Genomic DNA, 27,989 nt, shown 5'->3' with positions numbered 1-27,989 from the left:
ATAAAATTCATATTTCAAATTAATGCAAATAAAGACAAAAATTCTGAATAAATGTATTTAAATATTATTAAATAAGAATTATAAAAGTGGACTTCATACATGACTATTCAACGTATTACTAAAAATCATATACAAAAAAATAATTTGTTGGTATTCTCAGATATAATTTACATAAATATATAATTCATACATGTATGGAATATTAACCATGTAAGAAAATAATATATATCTAGCAAAAATAAAATAGCATAATGTTTAATATTCTATTTGCAATATGTGATTAAAGCTTTGTTTTAAAAAAAATAAACTATTGAATACACAAAGATAAACCAAGGAAGACTCCATTCTGTGGTATGACACAGACAAATACAAAGACTCTTATTGTATTCATCATGATACACTATAAAACTAGGAGTTTCAACTCTTTTTTCATTTGCTATGATTCAAATCAGGTGTTTGGTTTTTGTGTGTTTTTTTTGCTTCAGATTCTTAAGAAATGCCTGTGGGGGAAGAAAAAGAAAAATGTCATTTAGGACCTGGTTTTTAACATCCTTAAAAATATGTGTAGTTTTAATATATAATAATTATTTTGATTAAAGAATCTGTGGACTCTTATAGCCTAATCTGAGAAGGTAGACTAGAGATGGTGGAATGGGGGAGAAGCTAATCACTACTTTAGAGATTTTAAATGATGACTTCCCCATGAAAGTTTTATGGTATCTAGAAAAAACAGAAAATGAATTTGACATCACCTAAATAAGTCATAAATACTCCTAAAAGTAATATTGTGATTCTGATACCTTGTTAAATAAATAATTAGAAACAGATACTCTCAGAAATGACTCCAACAGAGGAGGCCACTAAATCTCTAAACTCTGCTATTTCAAACAGGCATATTTATCAGCCCTGTCTTCTGTGGATCTAGTCCCAGGAGAATGTAAGTTGGCACACAATATTTTAAATTATAATACAGTAGTTATTTTTTGAGAACTTTTCCAGTTATCAAGTTGTTTCTGCACGTAATTAAATTTATGCATTCACAAAAAAATGTACTCAAACAAAGAAAGAGATAAACATGGCTTGGTTTAGGCCATCTCTGTAGCCTAATGAATTTTCTCGATTTATTCATGCTTCACACTATTCAAAACGTTTGAGATACATTGGGAATAACTAATTCAGGTAAGAGAAGTTGAGAATAATTAATTCAAGTACGATAAACACTAAATACTAAAATGACCTTAATCTAAAAGAAAAGAGATTTTCTTAATCTGAAGATTTCCTTAATCTAAAAGAAAAGAGAATCTTTATGTTTAGCAACTGTAAATATGCAGAATGAAGAGTGCCAATTATTCTGTTAATGTATAATTGCTTTTTAAATAAGAGTAAGAATAACAAGAGCAATAGGTTAGGACTGTCACATTGTCATAAGAAACCTGTGAGATGAGTTAATAAATCCCCATGCACCTGTTTCAGAAGGTTTAAGTAACTTGGCCAGATCAAGACATTTGTAGATAGTTCTAGTCTACAGGTACTCCGTGACTTCTATTCCCACCCTCATGAACTAAGGAAGAGTTTCTTTAAAGGGACTTGTCCGTGGTACTGAAACTGATCCCCAAAATCCTACTACCCTGGGAAATAACTACTGATTAGAAAGATTTTTGCAAAATATCTTTCAAACTTTTGTATAGATTCTACTTTTGTAAATAAATTTTACACTTTGAATTAGATTTATTTAGATTATACAAATACCTATTGCCCTAGGGTCCTAGGGTAATTTAGCCAGAATGAAAATTCTGACTTAGCACTTGGCTCTGGCAAAGTTTAACTGGAGCAGATGATGGTTATGTGTTCATTATATTTTCCATCCTTTGCCTTTTCTTCTATTCTCCCAATGCTTTCTCTTTTCTCCTTACCAAACAAACCCAAACCTTAGGACCTGGCTCTACTTTTGTTATGTTTTTTGACCAGTTAAGAAAAGGCAGACCTTTAAATAATTTTGTTCATCTAATGTCTATCTGCATCAGGTCTGCACAATAATGATAGAACACCAAAAGTTGAAATATTTTTTTTAAATCACTTAGGACCAATAAAGTTGCCAAAGTGGTTCATCCTGATTCAATCACTGTTGAGGGCATTTTAATTAAATCAATAAACCAGCCTGTGTGATTAGATCAAACTTCAACACTAAGTGAAAAATCCACAGATTTAAGTTCATTAGTTGTAGAGAAAATCAGCTTCCTGGTTTTTTTAATTGTTCAAAATTTCTTAAGAAAGGCTATTAAGCAGAATAAGAAAGAGAAATAAAAACATACACACAGGGTAGGTCTTCTATGTCTGTGAACACAGTGGACTCACTGCTAATCTTGTTAGCAATCTAGCACATCTTTTGTAGTCTAGGAAAAACATTTAGAGGTAAATTATGTACAAAGTTACTACAAATGTTGGGAAAATCACATTAATTACTGTCACTAATTCATAATAATGATAGCTGCAATTTAATAAGTAGATAATATAACAAATGTTTGACCTGGATTTTCTCAATAATTCTGCTAATAACACAATCAGATAGGTGCTATTGTTATCTTTACTTTAGAGATGAAAAAACAGCATCAAAATGTTAGGAATCTCATCAATAGTAAGCAGTCTGGTTGCAAAGCACAAACTCTCCACCAGGCTGTGCTACCACTTAATCATTTTTGCCTTGATTCCAACATGATTCATTTTCCCTAGTCATTAAACACAAATAGTTTGGGGAAAAATTATAACAACTCTGACTCAACATTGTAAGTAAAATTAAATATTCCTCAAGATGAAAAATCTAGTTTAAAATAAACAAAATACTTAAAATTCATTTTCTTTAAAAGGAAAGTTTAGGCTTAGAAAGGAATTTAAAAACAGTCAACTGAGTTACCACACAAAATCATGATTTGAGCAGTTCAATAGCATTTAAATATCATGTTTGGAATTACTATTAACTTCAGTAAGGTAAGCATCCAAAGGAATGCATTAGAGCAAACTTTAAAATACAATGCTACTACTTTTATTCAACATAGTACTGGAGGTCCTAGCCACAGCAATCAGACAACACAAATAAAAGGTATCCAAATTGATAAAGAAGAAGTTAAACTGTCACTGTTTGCAGATGACATGATATTTAAGAAATGAAAACTCTAAAGACTCCACCAAAAACTATTAGAACTAATAACTGTATTCAGCAAAGTTGCAGGATACAAAATTAATAAACAGAAATCTGTTGCATTCCTATACACTAACAATGAATTAGCAGAAAGAGAAATCAGTACAACTCCATTTACAATTGCATCAAAAAGAATAAAATACCTGGAAATAAACCTAACCAAGGAGGTGAAAGGCCTATACTCTTAAAACTATAAGACATTCATGAGAGAAATTAAAGAAGATACCAATAAATGAAAATACGTCCCATGCTCATGGACAGGAAGAATTAATATTGTCAAAATGACCATCCTGCCTAAAGCAATCTACAGATTCAGTGCAATCCCTATAAAATACCAATGGTATTCTTCAACAAACTAGAGCAAATGGTTCTAAAATTCCTGTGGAACCACAAAAGACCCCAAACAGCCAAAGCAATCCTGAGAAGGATGAACAAAGCTGGGGGATTACACTCCCCAACTTCAAGCTCTGCTATAAAGCCACAGTAATCAAAACAATTTTGGTACTGGCACAGGAACAGACCCATAGATCAGTGGAACAGAATAGAGAGCCCAGATATAAACCCACACATATATGGCCAATTAATATATGATAAAGGATCCATGGATATACAATGGGGAAATGACAGTCTCTTCAACAATTGATGTTGGCAAAACTGGACAGCTACATGGAAGAGAATGAAACTGTCTAAACCCATACACAAAAGTAAGCTCGAAATGGATCAAACCTGAATGTAAGTCATGAAACCATAAAACTCAGAAGAAAACACAGCCAAAAATCTCTTGAGTATAAACAAGAGCAACTTTTTCCTGAACACATCTCCTTGGGCAAGGGAAACAAACAAATGGGACTACATCAAACTAAAAAGCTTCTGTACAGAAAAGGACACCATCAGCAGAACAAAATGGCATCCTATGGTATGGGAGAATAAAATTCATGAACAACTTATCCAAAAAGAGGTTAACATCTAAAATATATGAAGAACTTTGCCTCAACACCCAAAAAAACAAGCAGCCTAATTTAAAAAAATGGGCAGAGGATCTGAACAGACACTTCTTCAAAGAAGAAATTTAGATGGCCAATAGGCCCATGAAAAGATTCTCCACATCACTAATCATCAGGGAAATGCAAATTAAAACCACAATGAGATATCACCTCACACCAGTTAGAATGGCCAGCATCCAACAGACAAGAAACAACAAATGCTGGAGAAGATGTGGAGAAAGGGGAACCGTCCCACAGTGCTGGTGGGAATGTAAATTGGTGCAGCCACTGTGGAAAACAATATGAAAGTTCCTCAAAAAACTAAAAATAGAAATACTATTTGACCCAGTAATTCCACTCCTAGGAATTTGCCCAAAGAAAACAAGATACCTGATTCAAAAAGACACATGCACCCCTATGTTTATCACAGCACTATTTATAGCCAAGAAATGGAAGCAACCTAAGTGTCCATCAGTAGATGAATGGATAAAGAAGATGTGGTACATATACACAATGGAATATTATTCAACCATAAAAAGAAAACAAATCCTATCATTTGCGACAACATGGATGGAGCTAGAGGGTATTATGCTCAGTGAAGTAAGCCAGGCAGGGAAAGACAAGTATCAAATGATTTCACTCATTTGTGGAGAATAACAACAGAGCAAAACTGAAAGAACAAAACAGCAGTTGCCAAAGGGAAGGGGTTGGGGAGGGTGAGTAAGAAGGGAGGGAGAAGGGGATTGAGGGGTATTATAATTAGCGATCACAGTATAGGTAGGTCTCAGGGAGGCAATACAGCATGGAGAAGACAAGAACGACTCTACAGCATCTTACTATGCTGACAAACAGTGACTGCAATGGGGGTGAAAACTTGATAATATGGGTGAATGTTGAAACCACAATGTTTTTCATGTGAAACCTTCATAAGATTGTATATCAATGATACTTTAATAAAAAAACTATGCTACTGTTATTCGAGTAAAATGATTACAAATGGTAAAATGATGTGATATAAAACTATTTACTTTAAAATAACTGATGAGAAAATTTTGACTTATACTTCATGATCATTTAATTTTTTTGGCTTCTATGAAAGAACACCTTATTTATGCCAAAGAACTGGAAAAATGATAAAAGGATTAAATCTTAACATTTTGGTCCTTATGGAAATCTAGCTGTTTTTGGATTTGGATATAGTCCTAATTAGAATGTGTTTTCATTCCCCACAGTGTCAAGGGCACACACAACCTTAACTTAAATAGTGTCAGTGTTATAAATAGCATCTCACACAATGTTTAGTCTATTGCTTCCCACCCACAGACAGTTTGAAGTTTAGAATTACGTGCATCAATTGCTGAATAAAGATTTTCTTAAAAGAAAAAAAAACTACTCAAGCTACTTACAGGCTGGTGTTGAGCAATCCCTGGTATTGTGATAGAGTCGGTGGAAATGTTTGCTACATTCAGCTGAAAATGTGACTGGCCCTGTTGGACAAGAAAAGAATGCTTATGACAAACAAAGGCGTGTTTTTCAAACAAAATTGATCGCACTTTATGGATAGAAACCATACAACTCTAGTTTACATCCTTCCATGCCCTTCAAAGAGCTTGCTTGAGAGCATATCCTACCGAAGTCTGGAGAGGGGCCATATCTGTGAAAAATAATCTAAATTCATTTCACATTCTCAACATCTCACATAATGGAAACCAGTTTCAGGTGAGCTTTTTAGAATAATTAAAGGGAAAGCTCTAGACAGGAAAAAAACCCTGTAGAGAGTAAATCAAGCAGCTGAGGAATAAAACATAAGTTATCTAATTTCTGTTCTTCAGCTTTTATTTAACAGGAATTAATGAGTATATGCAGAAGCATGTATTTCATTTTCTAACTATAGTAATTAGTGTCTTATTGGTGTTAAGGACAATTGTAAAGTGGACAGAGCCTAGAGACTTCCTTTACCTATCCCTACAGATCCAAGATGTTCTCCAACAAAACGAATCCCTACATCTGCCTTTTTGGAAGTGGAGGAAGTAGGAGAGCCCACAGCTCAGCTAACTGCACCTGGATACTTCACGTGGGGAACTCCTTACACTTTGAGCCTCCCTGGGTCTCAGCTTGATCCTCAGGACCATCACTAGCATTTTAAAATTCATTAACAAAAATGGCCCATAGCTTTGGTTAGGTGCAGAAACAATGTCCTTCCCAGCGTAGAGGCCTGAGATGTAAAACAATGGGAGGTAGCCGGGATGATTAGGAATAGAGAGGAACAGCAATAGCAAAGGTGGAGGTACACGGTTCAAAATAATCTCATATTTGCTAGAACTGGGGGTTCAGGATGACTGCTAATGATTCATGAAGTTAACACAAAGAACAAATCTTTGTTATGAGAGAGCACGCTTGAGATATGGCATGTGAAAATCTGTTCAGAAAATTTCTATAGCCCCCAATGGCTGGGGAGCACCATCTAAACTCCTTAGCACACGATTTAGGATTCTTCACAGTATGACTCCAACCTACCATTCCAGCCATACTTGAGCCTGGGGGCCACACACGCCCCTCCTAACTTACCCCCAGTGCATCCATACCATCTGCCTGTCCTGCCCTCAAACCACACCATGTGCTCAAAGGATTCCTTCTGACCAGAATACCTCTCTCATCTGGGAAAATCCTGTTCATCCATTAGACAACTTAAATATCATATCTTCTACAAGCTTTTTCTGGTAGTTCTTGGCAAAACTGTTCCCTTTCTGTGTAAAACTTTGTTTACACTTCTATTACCAGTTGACACTGCAGTTAATACATGTTAATAGGGTTTGTCCACCTCCCCAGCTGGACTGTGAGCCTCTTAGACATTTATCTTCATATCTCCAAGGCCTAACAGAGTAATTTGAATATCATCTTTTCATTTAATTGAATCACTGATAAATGTTATGCTTACCCATGAAATGCTTTATGAATTTGTCTTTTAGGTTCAAATCTCTTGGGAATATTTCTGAAAAGAAAAAAAAACCTTAGAATTTCTTAAGTACCTTCCACTAAAAATAGGCTATAATGACAAGTACTGAACAGAGGAACTCGTGTCAGTATGTGCAGCCCATTCTGAATCTGTAGCTACAGCCCTGACCATGCCTGGGGCTCCAGACCTCCAGCAGAGCTGACTGCCTGCTCAGCACTCCCTTGGGAAACTCCTGGACCTTGGACCTTGCAAAAGAGCACAACCAGCACTGAACATCTTATTTTTCTCTCTACCCAAGACCTTGATTCTCCCCCATGTTCCCCAGTCTCAATAAATGCCATCAGTTTACCCCTTGCTCAGGCCAAATATTGAGAAGGTATACTTGACCTCCTCTTTCTCCCACCACTACATCCAACCTATTAATTTTGTGTATTACTCTCCAAAAATTATCAAAGACCCATGCACTTCTACTTCCTCTCATTAACACAAGACTAGTCCAAGTCATCATGCTTTTGTGACTATTTTGCTGTCAGCTCCTAACTTGTCTCCTTTCCACAGCAGCAGAGCAAACAAATTGACAGTTATTTCAGGTCCTGACTCTCTTAAAAGGCTTTGAACTTAAAAGAAAATATTAAATCAACCCACATCTCAGACTCTACTTTGTACACACTACGAATGCACCATCCAGAAAATGCAATTTATAAAAACAATGTGGGAGCATTTGCAACTCTTTCAGAGAAAAAGAAAATTGAAATTTTAATAAAATCTTGAACCTGCTTGTTGACAGTTACATGCTTAAACTCACACCATCCTTATTACAGACTGGCATCTGTTCATGTCAAACAGCATATAAATATAACAGAGCATGAACATTTGTCAAGTCCCTATAGATGAGTCTGAATCACCACATTGACCTTCGTGGCCCCACTGAGATGGTAGAAAAAGAGCACATGGGAACCTGAACGGCTCCTTACATCCTGGAAGTTAATGGGGGTGGAGCCAACCGCCCTGGGAGGGGCAGCAGGAGCAGGCTGAATAGAAGCTCCCCTACCACTAACAACGACCATCGGCACCTGCAAAAAATCAAAACTAACCCAGAGAAACAAAGCAGCAGTAAAGACTAACTTCTTTATATAAATATTTTGGCATTCTCATCAATTATATTCCAGCCTGAACAGGGATCTTTCCCCATACCTCTCTGAAACCCAGCATGGCCAGTTGGCTCCACATTTTATCTGGCAAGGTAGGTCTACTAGCCCTTCCTGGAAGCCAAGAGAAGTGCTCTGGGAAAGCATGCTCAAAGACTTCATAAATATTGTAGTTCCAGCAGCATTTCAGAGTATAATTTCAGTCTTTAGACCTTGTGCAATGATGACACCCAAGTTTGTAAGGCATACATTTTCAATGAATTATTCCCTCCTCCTCTTCATCCCTGTAACACATTTTGTAACTTCACTAGAAGCACTCATTGTCACGTTCTGATTAGGCCGACAGCGTCTGCCTCCACCGCAATGCTGCAGGCTTCAGGAGGAAAGGGACAAATCTTGTCCATCTGTTACCACCTGCAGGGGGCCCGGCAGTGCTTTGGGGATGGGACACTGCAAATATTTAAGGAATTGAAAGCTGAAAAGATGTCCCAAGTAGGTTACCTTTGAAATGTAAATAATCAGTGCCTCACTGGAGCCCAATAAAGGCCAAAAAAATCATACTTAAAATATGTAAGATAAATTCTAGCCGAAATAAGCAGTTGATGAGAGCAACAAAGGGCCAAGCAGTTTATTTGAGCGCAATTCCCAGGTGATATTCCCCTGTCTGGCTATCACAGGCTGGGGAAGTCACACTCAGCAGGGCAGGCAGTGAGTTTTTAAAGAAGGTAGGGGGAGGCAGAGCTTAGATTTACAGTGGCGGGAGGATTGGTTAGCTTAAGGCACATTTTTCAGGTTGGGAGGGGGCGGCAGCAGGGGACTTTGGCACGTCATCAGTGCCTGACGTGCTCACCCCTCCCCCAGTGCCTTCAACCTTACAAAATATACTTGAATTTCAATTTCAAAGTACAAACATAATATAGGAATATAGGAATGGATAGAAGATTGATTTAAATGAAACAAAGAATGATAAGTATGGGATAGCTGGGTAAGAAGAGACGGGAAGACACCCTAGCCCATTCCCCACAAAAAAGAAAGAAAAACAAAAGCTCTGAAAAGGAAAAGAATACAGTGTGCTCAAGTACTTGAGAAATGTCCGGGATAATTATAGGAGAAAGGAGGTGAGGGAGAGGGGAGGCAAGGAAGCAGACATAGATGGGCCTTCTTATCCTTTATAAATTTTGTCCTTAATTCTAAGAGTGATGAGACATCAGTGTGTGTCTCATCGCTCTTAGAATTAAAAAAAAAATTTTTTTTTAAAGTCAAGATTCATTTTTCAAAGATCATTGTACCTAGAATGAGGGGCAAAATAGCTGCATAGAAAAACTAACAGGTTCACAGAGAAGTTACTGTACTTCTGTGGAAGTGCTGGCCTGTGTTGGCAAACAGCAGCTCAGGAATCCAGACCTATGCCTGATTTTGTAAATAAACTTTTATTGGAACACAGCCATGCTCATTAGTTCAGGTATGGCCTCTGCGGGCTGTGTACTATAGTGTGAGTTGAGTATCTGCAGAGATTTTTAGGGCCTACAAAGCCCAGAATATTTACTTACTCGCTGGCCCTATCTGAAATGTTTGTCAATTCCTGCTTTGTAGCACACTCCTATTTGTATAAAAACAAAAACAGTGGTGTTTGCAGGGAGGCGCCAGGGAGTAGGCTTCTGGGGCAAAGAAGAGACATTTTTCCATGCATGCATTTTTAAGAAATGTTAACTTTTCTGAACATAAATCTATACTAATTTTTCAACAAAAAGCTAACTGATTGAAAATGAATTTGTATTTAGCATTAGGTGTACCTGTGGTAATTTTTCAACAAAATATTAAATGACCAACTGAATATAAGAGAACTACCCTAAACAAGGGTGCTGACTGATCTCTGACAGAGAATGGTCTTAAAAAGAAAACGTCATTATAGAAATGGTTTTAGTAGCCACAATTAAAAAGTAAAAAGCAATAGGTGAAGCTAATTTAACAATGTACCTATTTAACCCAATATATCCAAAATATGATTTCAACAAATGATCAGTATTTTTAAATTACTAAAAGATATTGTACTTTCTTTATGCTAGGTTTTCAAAACCCAAGATGTATTTTACACTACAGCACGTCTCAAATTGGACTAGCCACACTGCAAGTGTTCAGCACACGTATCTAGTGGCTCCCGCGTGGGACAGCACATGTCTAAATGATAAGCTTTGTTCCCCTGCTATCTAACTACAGGGGCATAAAAGATTATACATATGGATGGATGAGTCTCTAGGTAATGCATAAGGATTATCCTGGAACAACTTGAATAACCTACTATCTCATTCATCCAATATGTGAAAATTTCTAGTTTTCAATTAACCAAAAGTGTTGCCAACTGCCACCCTCATCAAATTTAAGTGTACAATAATAATTTTAAAGAATAGATTAGCATATATGTGTATAAATACGAGAAGTTCCTACTTCTTATTAGAAAACCAGCAGAGATAATGTGAAATAATAAAATATCCTAACAGCTAGAAAACAATAGAAAATATTTAGTGCTTGCTCCACCTGCATATAACTTAATATTTTACCGTAAAGACAATTTACTCTATGATTCTTTATAAAGCCATGCTAATTGATCTTTGAGCTTTGTGAGGCACTGAGGGGCATTATTTTGTGTTGTCATCTAGCATTTTTCAGGTACTTAAACTGAAATGTTTGCTATATAGTTCCATGCATTATCATTTCCATTAAGAAATGACACAGTTATTGTCTTTCTCCATATAGAAAAACTGTTCTATTTTCAAAAATAAGAACTAGCTTTCTTACATTGCTGATATTACTGATGTAGTTTTTAACATTAAAATTTATTAAATATTTGAGTAAAAAACCCTGTCAGCAAATATATTCATGCAGTATTTTTAAATACTAAATTAAAATTTTTTAAGTCATAAAATCTATGTCAAATTATTGTCATAAAACTTATACTTTTCTTTTTTCCTTGTATAGTTATATGGCATCTGTGTTAGTATCTGTAAATGTTTTTAAATCATGCTTTTTCTGTTAGAGGTTAAGATACTTAAATAGAGGGATGGAAGGGTGGAACTCTCTTTGTATGAAACTTTTTATGGGGCCTAATGCTACTTAAGCTACAAATTACTCTCAGGATATGATGTATAATCAAACTAGTAGCTTATCAAATTTTTGGTTTCAGAGTATGTTCCATAGACCAGCAGCATCAGCTCCCAAGAAGGAACCCTTGCTGTTCTTAGTGGTTGCTGACTAAATAATTCAGTTCCATGAATATGGAAGCATATAAGAAATACAGAATTTCAGGGCCAAACCAATTAAATTACTTTTTTAAAATATATTTTTTATTGAAGAATAGTTGACATACAACATTATGTTGATTTTGAGTATATAACATAGTGATGCCACAATTATCTACATTATTAAATCCTCACCCCAACTAGTGTATTTACTGTATGTCAACATAGAAAGATATTACAGAATCATTGACTATATTTTCCATGCTGTACTTTCATCCCCATGATTAATTTATATTATGATTGAGATTTTGTGCCTCTTTATCCCCTTCACACACCCCACCCTCCCACACCAACCTTTTCCCCATAGTAACAACCAGTCACTTCTCAGTGACTGAGTCTACTGCTATTTTGTTCATTTTGTTTTGTTTTTAGATTCCATAAATAAGTGAAATCATATGGCATTTGTTTTCCTCTGCCTGGCTCACTTCACTTAGCATAATACCCACTAGTCCATCCATGTTGTCACAAATGACAGGGTTTCTTTCTTTTTATGGCTGAACATTGTGTACATGTACCACCTCTTCTTTATCCATTTATCCACTGATGGACATTTTGTTTGCTTCCATATCTTGGCTATTGTAAATAATTTGTCAATGAACATAGGGATTCATAAATCTTTTCAGATCCGAGATTTTGTTTCCTTCTGGTAAGTTCCTAGAAGTACAATTACTGGGTCACACGGTATTTCTATTTTTAATTTTTTGAGGAACCTCCATACTACTTTCCACACTGGCTGCACCAATTTACATTCCCACCAACAGTGTAGGAGGTTCCCTTTTCTCCACATCCTCACCAACACTTATTATTCTCTCATCTTTTAGATGTTGGCCATCCTAACTGGTGTGAGTTGATACCTCACTGTGGTTTTGATTTGCATTTCCCTGATGATTAGCTATGTGGAGCATCTTTTCACGTGCCTTTTCTTCATCTGCATGTCTTCTTTGGAAAAATGTCTACTTAAGTCCTTGGCCCATTTTTTAATTGGGTTATTTGGTTTTTCCTGCTGAGTCCTATGAGTTATTTATATATTCCAGATATTTATAAAAATGTTAAAACATTTCAAAAATACTTGTATAGCATTCTGCACTGTGAAAACATTTTTATGTGCAACCAGCTGTTAAGAATGACAACTGTTGTTGTTCAACAGTAGATTAGTGCTCAAAGCAGGCACAGGATCCAGCCCAACTGATGTTTTTGTTGGTTGCAGCAGCTAGAAGATTTAATAACAAACTGAGCCCCAGGAAAACACCATGGGCTGTTAATCTAGTAGTAAATTCACACCACCCTAGAAGAACAGCCATTAAGAAGCAGAAACTTGCCTCTACTGAGACCAGCAATTAGGAGGCAGATGAAGGCAGAAGCATGAGTTGAATTAGAGAAAGGTCAAGTTTGAGATTCCTGTAGTGGAGATACTCAGCAAATAGTGGATATATGCATTTAAAGGACATGCCAGAGAACAGAGAGGCACATTTGGAATCAGTGGCACAGAAGCAATAGTGGAAACTAGAAAGGTGCACATCATCCAAGGGGACATGTCCAGGCCAAAAATTCACAATCAGGAATGAAACCCTGGGATACACACTTGAAGGGCAGCCAAAGACAAGTGGTCGAGAGAAAGAGAAAGAGAAGAACAAAGTGAGAATAATCATGGAAATGTAATCATTTTAAAGGACAGCAGCAAAGCAGCCAAGGGTCAAGTAAGATAAAGACTGATAGGTGTCCCCTGGGAAACAGGTGCACTGTGGGCAGAAACACATGACAGCCAGCCAGCACCCAGGTGAAGTTGGCAACACAGTTCAGATTTTTGTCCTGTGGTTTGTATTAATTATGCCTTTTTATTTTTTGGATTTCTGATGTTTTGACATCTGAGGGCTTGCTGACTCTGAAGGAACTGCCCCTCCCAGAGCTGGCCAATTCTTAGAGAGAGTAAAGCTTGCAAGCCCATCTTTCATTTGCAAACCAACAAATCCAGAGCCTATAGCCCACCAATCCCTTATGTAGCTCTCATACTCAGGGGCCACTGCCCCTGCCCTAATCCCCCAGGCCAGGTTCCCGACAACTACAGACAGCCCCCAACCCCAGAGCCCACTGAAATATTCAACTTAGTCAATCCCAAGCCGGCTTATCCTCCGCAGCATGGCCTTTCCTGAAGATACCATGATAAAGTGCCTTGCCCACAGTTCCCCTGGTGCTTCCCAGTATGACCCTGAGTGGCAGGCTATGATTTCTGTTACAGGGAACCATGAGTAAAACGTCTTCCTTCACAACAGTCATTTGCATACCTACATGCCTTACCAGACCTGATTAAAACAAATCCCAGGTACATTTTAAAATGCAACAGGTGCTAGATACAAGAACACCTCAGAGATACTGGAGATATCGTGAGTTTGGCTCCAGACCACCACAATAAGATGAATATCACAATAAAGAGAGTAAAATGAATTTGATGATTTCCCAGTACATATAAAACTTATGTTTACACTACAATGTAATCTATTAAGTGTATTATATCTTTTAAAAATGTAGATACTTTAAAGAGAATTTAATTGTTATAAAATGCTAACCATCATCTGAGCTTCTAGTGAGTTATAATCTTTTTGCTGGTGGAGTGTCTTGCCTCAGTGTTGATGGCTGCTGATGGATCAGACTGGTGGTTGCTGAAGCCTGGATGGCTGTGGAAGTATCCTAAAATAAGAAAACAATGAAGTTTCAACATCAATTGATTCTTCCTATCATGAACAACTTCTCTGTAGCACACAATGCTGTTTGATAGCATTTTACCCACAGAAGAACTTCTTTAAAAATTGGAGTCAGTTCTCAACTGTTGCTTCATCAAATCTTGCTGCTGCTTTATCAACTAAGTTTATGGAGTATTCTAAATCCTTTGTTGTTACTTCAACAATCTTCACAGCATCTTCACAAGGAGCAGATTCCATCTCAAGAAACCACTTTCTTTGCTCACCCATTGAATAAACTCTTCTTCTGTTCAAGTTTCATCATGACATGCAGCAATTCAGTCACATCTTTAGGCTCCACTTCTGATTCTAGTTTCTTGCTGACTCCACATCTGCAGTGACTTCCTCCACTAAAGTTTTGAATCCCTCAAAGTCAAGATGTATTGGAATCAACTTCTTCCAAACTCCTGTGAATGTTGATATTTTGACCTCTTCCTATGAATCATGAATGTTCTTTTTTTTTTTCATTTTGGTATCATTAATCTACAAATACATGAAGAACATTATGATTACTAGGTTCCCCCCTTCACCAAGTCCCCCCCACATACCTCTTCATAGTCACTGTCCATCAGAATCATGAATGTTCTTAATGGTATCTGGAATGGTGAATCCTTTTCAGAAGGTTTCAAATATACTTTGCCCAGATCCATCAGAGCGATGACTATCTATGGCAGCTATAGTCTTACAAAATGTACTTCTTAAATACTAAGACTTGAAAGTCAAACTTCTTCCTTGATCATGGGTTGCAGAATGCATTTTGTGTTAACAGGCATGAAAATAGTAATCTCACTGTCCATCTCCATCAGACCTCTTGGGTGACCAGGTGCATTGTCAACAAGCAGTAATATTTTGAAAGGAATATTTTTTTCTGAGCAGTCTTAACAATGGGCTTCAAATATTCAGCAAACCATTGTTGTAACAGAAGTGCTATCATCCAGACCATTTTGTTCCATTTATAAAGTACAGAAAGAGGAGATTTAGCATAATTTTAAAGGACCCTAGAGTTTTCACAATGGTCAATGAGCAGTAGCTTCATCTTATCACCAGCTGCATTAGCCCCTAACAAGAGAGTCAGCCTGTCTTTTGAAGCTAGGTACTGGCTTCTCCTTTCCAGCTATTAAAGTCTTAGATGGCATCTCCTTTCCAATCGAATGCTGTTTCGTCTACCCTGAAAATGTATTGTTTAGTGTAGCCACATTCATTAATAATAGTAGCGGGATCATGTGGCTGACTTGCATGCAGCTTCTCCATCAGCACTTGCTGCTTCCCCTTGCATTTTTACATCGTGAAGGCAGCTTCTTTCCTTGAACCTCATGAACCAACTTCTGCTGGCTTCCAGCTTCTCTTCTGCAGCTCCCTCAACTATCTCAGCCTTCACGGAATGGAAGAGTCAGGATCTTGCTCTGGATTAGGCTTTTGCCTTAAGGGAATTTTGTGGTTGGTTTTTCTTCTATCCAGACCACTAATACTTTCTCAATATCAGCAATAAAGCTGCTTCACTTTCTTATCATTCATGACTCAGAATGGCACAGACTAGATCATAAGATGATAGATCTAATTTGGCTTTGGGAGCAAATAAACAATCTTTTAGGGGAAAGAATTAAAGATGGTGATGTGAGAGGAGAGACAGAGGCTTCCTCCTAAAACTGGATACAATTAGAAAATATAGCTGGTGCAACTAATCCTGAGAGAGCAACAGGAAAGAAGACGATGCCAGACTGCATACACCTGGAGAAAAGAGCAGACCTCACCAAATGGAGTAACATACCAGAGCTGTGGCTCTGCGGGACCAAAGCCCTTCCCCCACCCCAGCTCACCGGCGGGAGGAGGAGAAATGGAGCAGGGAGGGAGTGGAAGGCTTCGGACTGCTGAATACCTAGTTCCAGAGATCTGCGCTGGGAGCACAAACATACATTTCATGGTACTTTCATCATACTCTTCTGATTATGGGGTTGGAAAGCTAAGACAGGCAGAATTCCTGGGGAGACTGGGATTCCGGCCACTTCTGGAAAGAAGGGATCCATATCTGGCTGCTCTGGGACAAAAGCTTATATCTGTGTGCTTGGCCCACTGGTTCAGGCAGTAGAGACAGGCACATCAGCCGGGAAGCTGGGAACAGCTCTTTCTTCCCCCCAGGCACCAGTACCGCTCCCCTGTGACACCCGACATTGCTTCAGGGGCTGAGCAGCTCCAGAGACTGCAGCTTCTGGACACTAGAGGGCGCCATATACAAACATGAAATGCCAAAGGAACCTGGTCCAGAGTAAAATTATTAATACAATTCCCGAGAAAGATTTAAATGATATGGACCTTGTGACTCTTCCTGAAAGGGAGTTCAAAATAAAAGTCATCAAAATGCTAATGGAGGTATGGAAAGACATCTAATAAGTCAGGAATGAATTCAGGTCAGAGATCCAATCGTTGAAGAGCACGATGGAGGGTATTAAAAGCAGGTTGGATACAGTGGAGGAGACGATAAACGAAATAGAAACTAGAGAAGAGGAATACAAAGAAGCTGAGGCACAGAGAGAAAAAAGGATGTCTAAGAATGAAAGTATATTGAGAGAACTGTGTGACCAATCCAAGTGGAAAAATATTCACATTATAGGGATACCAGAAGAAGAGAGATAGAAAGGGATAGAAAGTGTCTTTGAGGAGTTAGTTGCTGAAAACTTCCCCAATCTGAGGAAGGAGATAGTCTCTCAGGATATGGAGATCCACAGATCTCCCAACACAAGGGACCCAAGGAAGACAACACCAAGACACATAGTAATTAAAATGGGAAAGATCAAGGGTAAGGACGGACTGTTAAAAGCAGCCAGAGACAGAAATAAGATCACATACAAAGGAAAGCCCATCAGGCTAACATCAGACTTCTCAGAAGAAACCTTACAGGCCAGAAGGGAGTGGCATGATGTATTTAATGCCATGAAGCAGAAGGGCCTGGAACCAAGATTACTTTATCCAGCAAGATTATCATTTAAATTTGAAGGAGGGATTAAACAATTTCCAGATAAGCAAATGCTGAATTTACCTCCTACAAACCATCTCTACAGTCTATTTTGGAGGGACTGCTATACGTGTAAGTGTTCCTAAGGTTTAATAGCTGTCACCAGAGGTAATAAAACCACAGTAACGAAAATAGGACAGCTAATTACTAAGCAAATGCAAAATTAAATTAACTATCCCCAAAGTCAATCAAGGGATAGACAAAGAATACACAATATGATACCTAATATATAAAGAATGGAGGAGGAAAAAAAAGGAGGAGAAAAAAAAAGAACCTTTAGATTGTGTTTGTAACAGCATACTAAGTGAGTTACGTTAGACTCTTACATTGTAAGGAAATTAACCTTGGACCTTTGGTAACCACGAATATAAAGCCTGCATTGGCAATATGTACATATGTATCGATAATCACCCTAAATGTAAATGGACTGAATGCACCAATCAAAAGACACAGAGTAACAGAATGGATAAAAAACAAGACACATCTATATGCTGCTTACAAGAGACTCACCTCAAACCCAAAGACATGCACAGACTAAAAGTCAAGGGATGGAAAAAGATATTTCATACAAACAACACGGAGAAAAAAGCAGGTGTTGTAGTACTAGTATCAGACAAAACAGACTTCAAAACAAAGAAAGTAACAAGAGATAAAGAAGGACATTACATAATGATAAAGGGCTCAGTCCAACAAGAGGATATAACCATTATAAATATATATGCACCCAACACAGGAGCACCAGCATATGTGAAACAAATACTAACAGAACTAAAGGAGGAAATAGAATGCAAAGCATTCATTTTAGGAGACTTCAACACACAATTCACTTCAAAGGACAGATCCACTGGACAGAAAGTAAGTAAGGACCCAGAGGCACTGAACAACACACTAGAACAGATGGACCTAATAGACATCTATAGAACTCTACATCCAAAAGCAACAGGATACACATTCTTCTCAAGTGCACATGGAACATTCTCCAGAATACACCACATACTAGGGCACAAAAAGAGCCTCAGTAAATTCCAAAAGATTGAAATCCTACCAACCAACTTTTCAGACCACAAAGCTTTAAAACTAGAAATAAATTGTACAAGGAAAGCAAAAAGGCCCACAAACACATGGAGGCTTAACAACATGCTCCTAGAAATATCAATGGATCAATGAACAAATTAAAATAGACATCAAGCAATATATGGAAACAAATGACAACAACAACACAAAGCCCCAACTTCTGTGGGATGCAGCGAAAGCAGTATTAAGAGGAAAGTATATAGCAATCCAGGCATATTTAAAGAAGGAAGAACAAACCCAAATGAATAGTCTAACATCACAATTATCAAAATTGGAAAAAGAAGAACAAATGAGGCCTAAAGTCAGCAGAAGGAGGGACATAATAAAGATCAGAGAAGAAATAAATAAAATTAAGAAGAATAAAACAATAGGAAAAAAATCAATGAAACCAAGAGCTGGTTCTTTGAGAAAATAAACAAAATAGATAAGCCTCAAACCAGACTTATTAAGAGAAAAAGAGAATCAACACACATCAACAGAATCAGGAACGAGAAAGGAAACATCACAACGGCCCCACAGAAATACAAAGAATTATTAGAGACTACTATGAAAACCTATAGGCTAAGAAGCTGGAAAACCTAGAAGAAATGGACAACTTTCTAGAAAAATACAACTTCCTAGAAAAATACAACCAAGGAAGAAACACAGAATCTAAACAAGCAAATTACCAGCAAAGAAATTGAAGTGGTAATCAGAAAACTACCCAAGAACAAAACCCCCGGGCCAGATGGATTTACCTCAGAATTTTATCAGACATACGGAGAAGACATAATACCCATTCTCCCTAAAGTTTTCCAAAAAACACAAGAGGAGAGAAGACTCCCAAACTCATTCTATGAAGCCAACATTACCCTAATACCAAAACCAGGCAAAGACCACACCAAAAAAGAAAATTACAGACCAATATCCCTGATGAATGTAGATGCAAAAATGCTCAACAAAATATTGGCAAACCGAATTCAAAAATACATCAAAAGGATCATATACCATGACCAAGTGGGATTCATCCCAGGGATGCAAGGATGGTACAACATTCAAAAATCCATCACTATCATCCACCACGTAAACAAAAAGAAGGACAAAAACCACATGATCATCTCCATAGATGCTGAAAAAGCATTCAACAAAATTCAACATCCATTCATGATAAAAACTCTCAACAAAATGGCTACAGAGGGCAAGTACCTCAACATAATAAAGGCCAAATATGAGAAACCCACAGTCAACATCATACTGAACAGTGAGAAGCTGAAAGCTTTTCCTCTGAGATTGGGAAGAAGACAGGGATGCCCACTCTCCCCACTGTTATTTAACTATAGTACTGGAGGTCCTAGCCATGGCAATTAGACAAAACAAAGAAATACAAGGAATCCAGATTGGTAAAGAAGAAGTTAAACTGTCACTATTTGCAGATGACATGATATTTTACATAAAAAACCCTAAAGACTCCACTCCAAAATGACTAGAACTGATATCAGAATACAGCAAAGTTGCAGGATACAAAATTAACACACAGAAATCTGTGGCTTTCCTATACAATAACAATGAACTAATAGAAAGAGAAATCAGGAAAACAATTCCATTCACAATTGCATCAAAAAGAATAAAATACCTAGGAATAAACCTTACCAAAGAAGTGAAAGACCTATACCCTGAAAACTATAAGACACTCTTAAGAGAAATCAAAGAGGACACTAACAAATGGAAATTCATCCCATACTCTTGGTGAGGATGAATTAATATCGTCAAAATGGCCACCCTGCCCAAAGCAATATATAGATTTGATGCAATCCCTATCAAATTACCAACAGCATTCTTCAATGAACTGGAACAAATAGTTCAAAAATTCATATGGAAACACCAAAGACCCCGAATAGCTAAGGCAATCCTGAGAAGGAAAAATAAAGTGGGGGGATCTCGCTCCCCAACTTCAAGCTCTACTACAAAGCCACAGTAATCAAGACAGTTTGGTACCGGTACAAGAACAGAGCCACAGACCACTGGAACAGAATAGAGACTCCAGGTGTTAACCCAAACATATATGGTCAATTAATATACAATAAAGGAGCCATGGACATACAATGGGGAAATGACAGTCTCTTCAACAGATGGTTCTGGCAAAACTGGACAGCTACATGTAAGATAATGAAACTGGATCACTATCTAACCCCATACAGAAAAGTAAATTCGAAATGGATCAAAGACCTGAATGTAAGTCATGAAACCATAAAACTCTTAGAAAAAAACATAGGCAAAAATCTCATGAACATAAACATGAGTGACTTCTTCATGAACATATCTCTGCGGGCAAGGGAAACAAAAGCAAAAATGAACAAGTGGGACTATATCAAGCTAAAAAGCTTCTGTACAGCAAAGAACACCATCAATAGAACAAAAAGGTATCCTACAGTATGGGAGAATATATTCATAAATGACAGATCTGATAAAGGATAGACATCCAAAATATATAAAGAGCTCACACACCTCAACAAACAAAAAGCAAATAATCCAATTAAAAAATGGGCAGAGGAGCTGAATAGACAGTTCTCTAAAGAAGAAATCCAGATGGCAAACAGGCACATGAAAAGGTGCTCCACATTGCTAATCATCAGAGAAATGCAAACTAAAACCACAATGAGATATCACCTCACACTAGTAAGGATCGCCATCATCGAAAAGACAAACAACAACAAATGTTGGAGAGGTTGTGGAGAAAGGGGGATCCTCCTACACTGCTGGTGGAAATGTAAATTAGTTCAACCATTGTGGAAACCAGTATGGAGGATCCTCAGAATGCTCAAAATAGAAACACCATTCGATCCAGGAATTCCACTCCTAGGAATTTACCCTAAGAATGCAGCAGCCCAGTTTGAAAAAGACAGATGCAGCCCTATGTTTATCACAGCACTATTTACAATAGCCAAGAAATGGAAGCAACCTAAGTGTCCATCAGTAGATGGATGGATATAGAAGATATGGTGCATATACACAATGGAATATTATTCAGCCATAAGAAGAAAACAAATCCTACCCTTTGCAACAACATGGATGGAGCTAAAGGGTATTATGCTCAGTGAAATAAGCCAGGTGGAGAAAGATAAGTACCAAATGATTTCACTCATATGTGGAATATAAGAACAAAGGAAAACTGAAGGAACAAAACAGCAGCAGAATCACAGAACCCAAGAATGGACTAACAGTTACCAAAGGGAAAGGGACTGGGGAAGATTGGTGGGAAGGGAGGGATAAGGGCAGAGAAAAAGAAAGAGGCCATTATGATTAGCATGTATAATGCATGGGGGGCACAGGGAGGGCTGTGCAACACAGAGAAGACAAGTAGTGATTTTATAGCATCTTACTACCCAGATGGACAGTGACTGTGAAGGGGTATGTTGGGGGGACTTGGTGAAGGAGGGAGCCTAGTAAACATAATGTCCTTCATGTAATTGTAGATTAACGATAATAAAATTTAAAAAAATAAAATAAAATGGGCAGAGAAGCTGAATAGACAGTTCTCCAAAGAAGAATCTCAGATGGCCAACAGACACATGAAAAGATGCTCCACATTGCTAATCAGCAGCGAAATGCAAATTAAAACCACAATGAGGTATCACCTCACACCAGTAAGAATCGCCACCATCCAGAAGACATATAAAAACAGATGTTGGCGAGGTTGTGGAGAAAGGGGAAGCCTCCTACACTGCTGGTGGGAATGTAAATTAGTTCAACCACTATGGAAAGCAGTATGAAGGTTCCTCAAAAAGCTCAAAATAGAAATACCATTTGACCCAGGAATTCCACTTCTAGGAATTTACCCTAAGAATGCAGCACTCCAGTTTGAAAAAGACAGATGCACCCCTATGTTTATCGCTGCACTATTTACAACAGCCAAGAAATGGAAGCAACCTAAGTGTCCATCAGTAGATGAATGGATAAAGAAGATGTGGTACATATACACAATGGAATATTATTCAGCCATAATAAGAAAACAAATCCCACCATTTGCAACAACAAGGATGGAGCTAAAGGGTATTATGCTCAGTGAAATAAGCCAAGTGGAGAAAGACAAATACCAAATGATTTCACTCATCTGTGGAGTATAAGAACAAAGGAAAAACTGAAGGAACAAAACAGCAGCAGAATCACAGAACCCAAGAATGGACTAACAGTTACCAAAGGGAAAGGGACTGGGGAGAGTGGGAGGGTAGGCAGGGATAAGGGCTGGGAAGAAGAAAGGGGGTATTATGATTCACATGTATAATGTGGGGGGTGGGGAAAAGGCGAGGGCTGTGCAACACAGAGAAGAGAAGTAGTGATTCTACTACATCTTACTATGCTGATGGACAGTGACTGTAATGGGGTTTGTGGGGGGGACTTGGTGAAGGGGGGAGCCTAGTAAACATAACGTTCTTTGTGTAATTATAGATTAATGATAACAAAATGAATTTAAAAAACAAATAAACAACCTTTTACTTTTAAAGTTAATTTTAAAATCCTTCAAATTTTCTTTTCACAATTTCAGTTCCAAAGAAAAAATATTTCTTAAATGTCAACTTTGCACAGTGACTTCAGTACAAGCTACCAGGTACTACAAACTGAGTAATCTGTGGTCCCCAACTTAAAAGAGGCTTATATTCAGACAAATATAATATCCGATTAATGCAAGTTATAATATGAACATATGAGTATCATAGGAGAAAAATGCTTTGTGTAAAAAGGAGAAGAAATTGTTACTCAATGAGGTAATCTAACCAAAAGGCTAATAATAATTCCAAGTAAATCACATTTAAATGGTATTTTAATTTTATTAGTATGTAAAAGACTACATTTTCATATACGATATATTTTAGCTACTGTTTCCTGATTGATAGATACAGAATTATATTGAGTTGTAACAAAAGAGTTATATAGGAGTTCTGACAAAAGCCTAGACTCCAAAATATGCTTTCCCTGTTGGTAAGTTTCTTTACAACAGCAGATACAGGAGGGAAACTGCACCAGTCACCTGGCCACATTTTTCTGTCCTACACAGTAGCAAAGATCTTAGAAATCTATCTTTAAATGCTTTACAGCTCATTTCCAGCAATAAATATGAAAGCCCAGGGTAGGGGGAAGTTTAACCATTAAAAAGGAATTTTTACAATCCTAATTTTCCTAACCAATACCTGATTGGAAAGTAGCCTCCCAGGACTGTGCCATTCCAGGGAAAGAGAAGCCATTGTATGTGATTCTGTCAACTAGATGCACAGAATTTCCCTACCTAGCTGTTAGATGAATAAGCTCCTGCAAATAAGCCACAATTAATACTCAGAGATGGGCAGAAATTCATTCACATAAGTTAGCTCTGCTAGTCACAATAAGTGTTCTTCTGGTGAGAGCACTTGCCTAATACTTAGCAAAATATCATACATCACCTTTCCATCTTGACCTAGTCCCATGCTAATGGTTTTCAGTAAAACAAATAGCTTCAAGTAACTCTGCCAGTGAAATATTTAAAAGTACCCATCTGCACCCCCCCTTCCTGGTGATATGCAAGGTAGAGAAAATTATTTTTATTATTCATGTGGAAGAAATTCTGCTCACCAAGTACATGGGCAGTTCTAACAGTAATAGACTTGTGACAGAGGAATTTGGGTTGTACACAAAACCTCACTCTTACGCAAGTCCCAGTGGAATTTAGAATGTATATTTTCTTGTTTTATCAGAACTGTGGGGATAAAAAAATGAATTAGGATTTAGATATTTTTGAACATGTAAATAACTGCAAAGACATCATGAACGAAGGGGACCTAGAAGGATAGATAGAATTCTGAGAGGCAGACAGAGAAGCACACTCCAGAAGGCTCCAGAAGAGCCCAGCAGAGTCAGACAGAGGGCCACATGTGGGCCAGCCTGGGGCACTTACTGTTACACCCCGTGAGGGCCACAGGAAGGTGGGGAGCAGGCCATGAGGGGACTTAAATGTCCTGCCTTCAAGAGAAGTTAGGACTTTCTTAAAAAATCAAGAGAGGCCACTGCAAATCCAAACCAGGCCAGCACTCCTTACTAAGAATACTCATTTGCGATTGTTCAGAATAACCTCAATGAAAAGATCTTCATATTCTCTTGCCTTAAGCATCCTGCCACCAAGGCTTTATATTTAAAACAACAACATAAATCTGATTCCAGAAAGTTTGTAAAATAGTATAAATGTTTACTGAAGTCTCTTGAGAAGGCAAAGAGGATATAATATAGAGTCAAAACTCTCTAAAGGGCTCCCTTACACTCCCATCTCTCCACATTTCACACTATTCCTTTTCTGCCCCCAGCTCCTGCTTGCCTCTGCTTTGCCACCTCTGCACCCCATTTCTCAGTCTGGCCTAGGCTGAGCTGCAGTGCTCCCTCCCTGGGCAGTTTTAGGGTAGGAGTCTGCAGATGTGAGGGTCAGAGAGGCTGTGGACATATACTTTCTCACACTTTTCCGAGAGGATGGCCTGGTTGGGCATCTTGCCTGAGGATTTCAGCCATAGGCAAGTTCACTATGGATTCAGTGAGACCAAAAAATGACAAAGGAATGTTCTTGGGGCAAAGGGTTTATACCTGGCTTGTATTCTCACGGTGGTGGGTAGAGCACTAGAATCATGTCTGCATCCAACAGGTGGTAGGTCTGTCTCTGCCACCACCCAGTGCACTGGGTTGAGCTCCTTATATAGTGACTCAGCCAATAATTACCAAGAGGTGTGGAAGCAGTAGCCTAGCAGTAGGCCAATTGTATCATTAAGTTGTTCAGGGTCAGGTGAGGATCCTGGCCTTAGGAACTTCCATTTTCCCCACCCTGGGCTACTGGGGTTGGGAGCAATCTAGAAGGCCCATGTAGAATGGTCATGGGGACTTGAACTAGGGTGACAAGGACAGTGAAAAAGGGAGGATCAGCTTCTAGAAACACTCCAGGCAGTATTTGTTAACTGGACTGAGCTCCTCAAGACCTGGAGTCAACAACATTGATCAGCCCAGCTTCCCAAGCCCAGGAGGGCTGATGGGCTGAAGGAATGGGAGAATTTGTGCTCACCCCTGGTGAAGCCCAGGTCCTGGGAACCTAACCCACACATCTCCCACCTTTTCCCCCAGCCACAATCCTAGCAGCCCTGGCTGGGCACCTCCCTCCCCAGGCGTTGGCACCCACTGCTCTCCTAGCTGGCACACTCCCCCACCTGGAGCACACTGTCTGCATTAAGGGAGGTCACCTAAGGCACAGAAAGGAGAAACACACACCTACATGCAGCAAGGATTCCAGAGGCCAGCATGTGCAGCTCCATGTGATGCTGCTTATGTTGCAGAATTGAAGGGGCATCTGGCCAGATAAGGGTCCTTGGCCTCCAGAGCCTGGCAGAAGTCTCCTCCAGAAAGGGCTGCAACACCCAAGCACATCCCCAGGACACCCAGACAGGGCACTGTCCTCTAGTTGGGCCCTGACCACACCCACGTGTTCCAGCCACAGACTCAGCTGTGGATGGGATGAGCCACCCTTTCTCCTCGTGTTAATAAACCACAGTAGTCAGAAGATGAGGCCATCACAAACAGCTGTAGAAAGAGGTGGGCAATAAGTCACCAGTGTCTTTTAACAAGAGAAAAGTCTGTTAAATGTCAGTGAAACAGGTCTGACTTAATGTGGTGTTACCATAAATGTTCTGTAGTTTGAGACTTTCTGCCACTCTTTCACATTCCAAAGAATTCTGAGATGTTAAAATAAAAAACAAATGGAGACCAGCCTGGAGCATTCCCTGAGCAGACAAAACCAGTTTAGTCATACAAACAGAGCTTAATTTAGCTTATTTTGCAAAGCTAACATGACTCGGGTCACTTCTTGCTTATGCCTCTCAAAATCATAAGCAAAACTAATGCCGTTTCCAAGGTTGACATAAGGTAACCATTGGCCAATTTCCCTATTGTTTAAGGAAATTCTATTATTTATATTCCATCATCGTGACTAATGAACTCACTGCCTTCTCACTACATAAGCTGCTTGTTATCATACACCCATGAGCCTCGTTCCAGGTTTTGGGTTGAGTGCTCTTAGTTCGCAAACTGTCTTTTCAGTGTGTGCGCAATAAACATTTTTACACAATATATTTACTATTTCAGCGATTCTTTGGCTTTACTTGAGCTACTTCTTAACTTTTGACAGAGATAAAACCTTGGACTAGCAGAAATTTCAAGTCCAGGTATACAGAGGGTGTGCTTCCATCACTGCATCGCTGTCTGGTCACAATCCCCATCCACAGCGCCTCCCTGAAGGTCCTGCACTGTCTCCCAGGGAATCTCTGTTCAGCTCCTGGACCTCCTCCCTTCTCCTGCCCTCCACGGGGTTTCCCAGTGCAGGCTCCCCCTCCCTGCACATCTAGAGCCCAGACACCTGGCTGCCTGCCTCTCTTGGGGGGGCTTCAGCCCTCTGCACAGTGACTGGCATGTAATAGGTACTCCACAAAGGCTGGTGGAGTAAATACATAGATATTTTTATCATATCTATCATGAGAGAAATATGTTACTAAGTAATCCCTCTTTGCTTTCCTACAGTGAAGTACGGCGCAGAAGAGCCGCGACAGCCAGGCACAGTCGGAGGCCAGGGCTATGTCCTCGATGCTGGCAGATAGATGGCCTGAAGAGGCTCTCTGCTCCCAGCCTAGGCCCCAGCCCCACCTTGCTCTTTGCTTTCAGTGTCCAATCAGAGACACCGTGCAAGTGCCTTCTGGCTTCCCAGCTCCGTGCCCTATCCCCTCTGACCTCCTGGTGCCCCGGGCCTTTCCGTTCCCTTTATTTGGCTGGATTAAACTGCCTTGGTGGGTCCATGGCCCTCTGTATTGTACTTTTCTCACTCCTCATTCCTCCCCACCCCTTCCTGGGATATCTAAGTAGCCAGGAACCTGCGTGCCCGGAGCTAATTTGGGATCCGCGGGCTGCGTTTGAGGGCCCTCAAGTGGCCCGGGAGAGGGCGTGTCATCAGGCCGCAGCCTGCAGGAATTCGCTTGGTCCCAACACGTGCTGCGTGTGAGGGCAGTGCCTCACTTAATTCCCAAAGCCCGGGAAGAAGGCGGCGCTGACCGGCCCTGAACCGTCCACTGTGCCCACCAGCGGCCGCGAAACTGAGCCCTGGGCTGCGTCCCAGCCCCTTACACAACTGCCACTTCCAAGCCGCACCCTCTTTGATTTTGCTGCTTAAGTGTCAACAAGAGTCAATCCAATAAACTCACATCTTTCTCTGAGAACCGGTCATCTGCAAAGACCGGCTGTTCTCCACTGGGCTTAAGGCTTCCCCTCCCCAAGGGTGCGCCCCTAAAACCTAGGCTGAAGCCAACGACCGGCGGGGGGAGGGGGGGCGCCTTACCTGCGCTGCGGAAGGCTCTGCGAGCCGGGCCTCTTCCGACCGCGGCCGGGAAAAGCCAGGGCTCGGGGTTCTGGTCCGCGACGCGCGCTCCCCTGCGGCCCCGGGGCCTTCCCCGGGCCCCGTGCGGGGACAAAGCTAGGGCAAGCAAGAGGAGCGCGGGCAGCGGGGTGCCTGGCTTGGCTGGCCTCATGGCTCAGGAAGGAGCGGGATCCCGGGGCCGAGGTTGGGGG

General features: G+C 39.5%; 1 protein-coding gene across 2 annotated transcripts; it reads right to left on the bottom strand.

Annotated features, from left to right (window-relative positions):
* Nucleotides 1-27,989, bottom strand: ALKAL1 (ALK and LTK ligand 1). Of its 2 annotated transcripts, none has more exons than XM_036878914.2 (5): nucleotides 27,760-27,989; nucleotides 7,118-7,171; nucleotides 5,586-5,666; nucleotides 2,313-2,393; nucleotides 1-500 (listed from the first exon to the last, which is right to left on the bottom strand). In XM_036878914.2, the coding sequence occupies exons 1-4, from the start codon at nucleotides 27,947-27,949 to the stop codon at nucleotides 2,329-2,331; spliced, it is 390 nt and encodes a 129-aa protein (XP_036734809.1). In that variant the 5' UTR covers nucleotides 27,950-27,989; the 3' UTR covers nucleotides 1-500; nucleotides 2,313-2,328. The 2 variants fall into 2 exon arrangements, with proteins under 2 accessions (XP_036734809.1, XP_036734808.1); XM_036878913.2 differs by having other exon boundaries at nucleotides 2,317-2,393.

Source organism: Manis pentadactyla, chromosome 3, assembly GCF_030020395.1.
Source record: "Manis pentadactyla isolate mManPen7 chromosome 3, mManPen7.hap1, whole genome shotgun sequence".
In the NCBI taxonomy this organism is placed as follows: domain Eukaryota; kingdom Metazoa; phylum Chordata; class Mammalia; order Pholidota; family Manidae; genus Manis; species Manis pentadactyla.
Note: the sequence above shows the minus strand (reverse complement) of the source record. Positions and strands in the feature narration are given on the sequence as shown.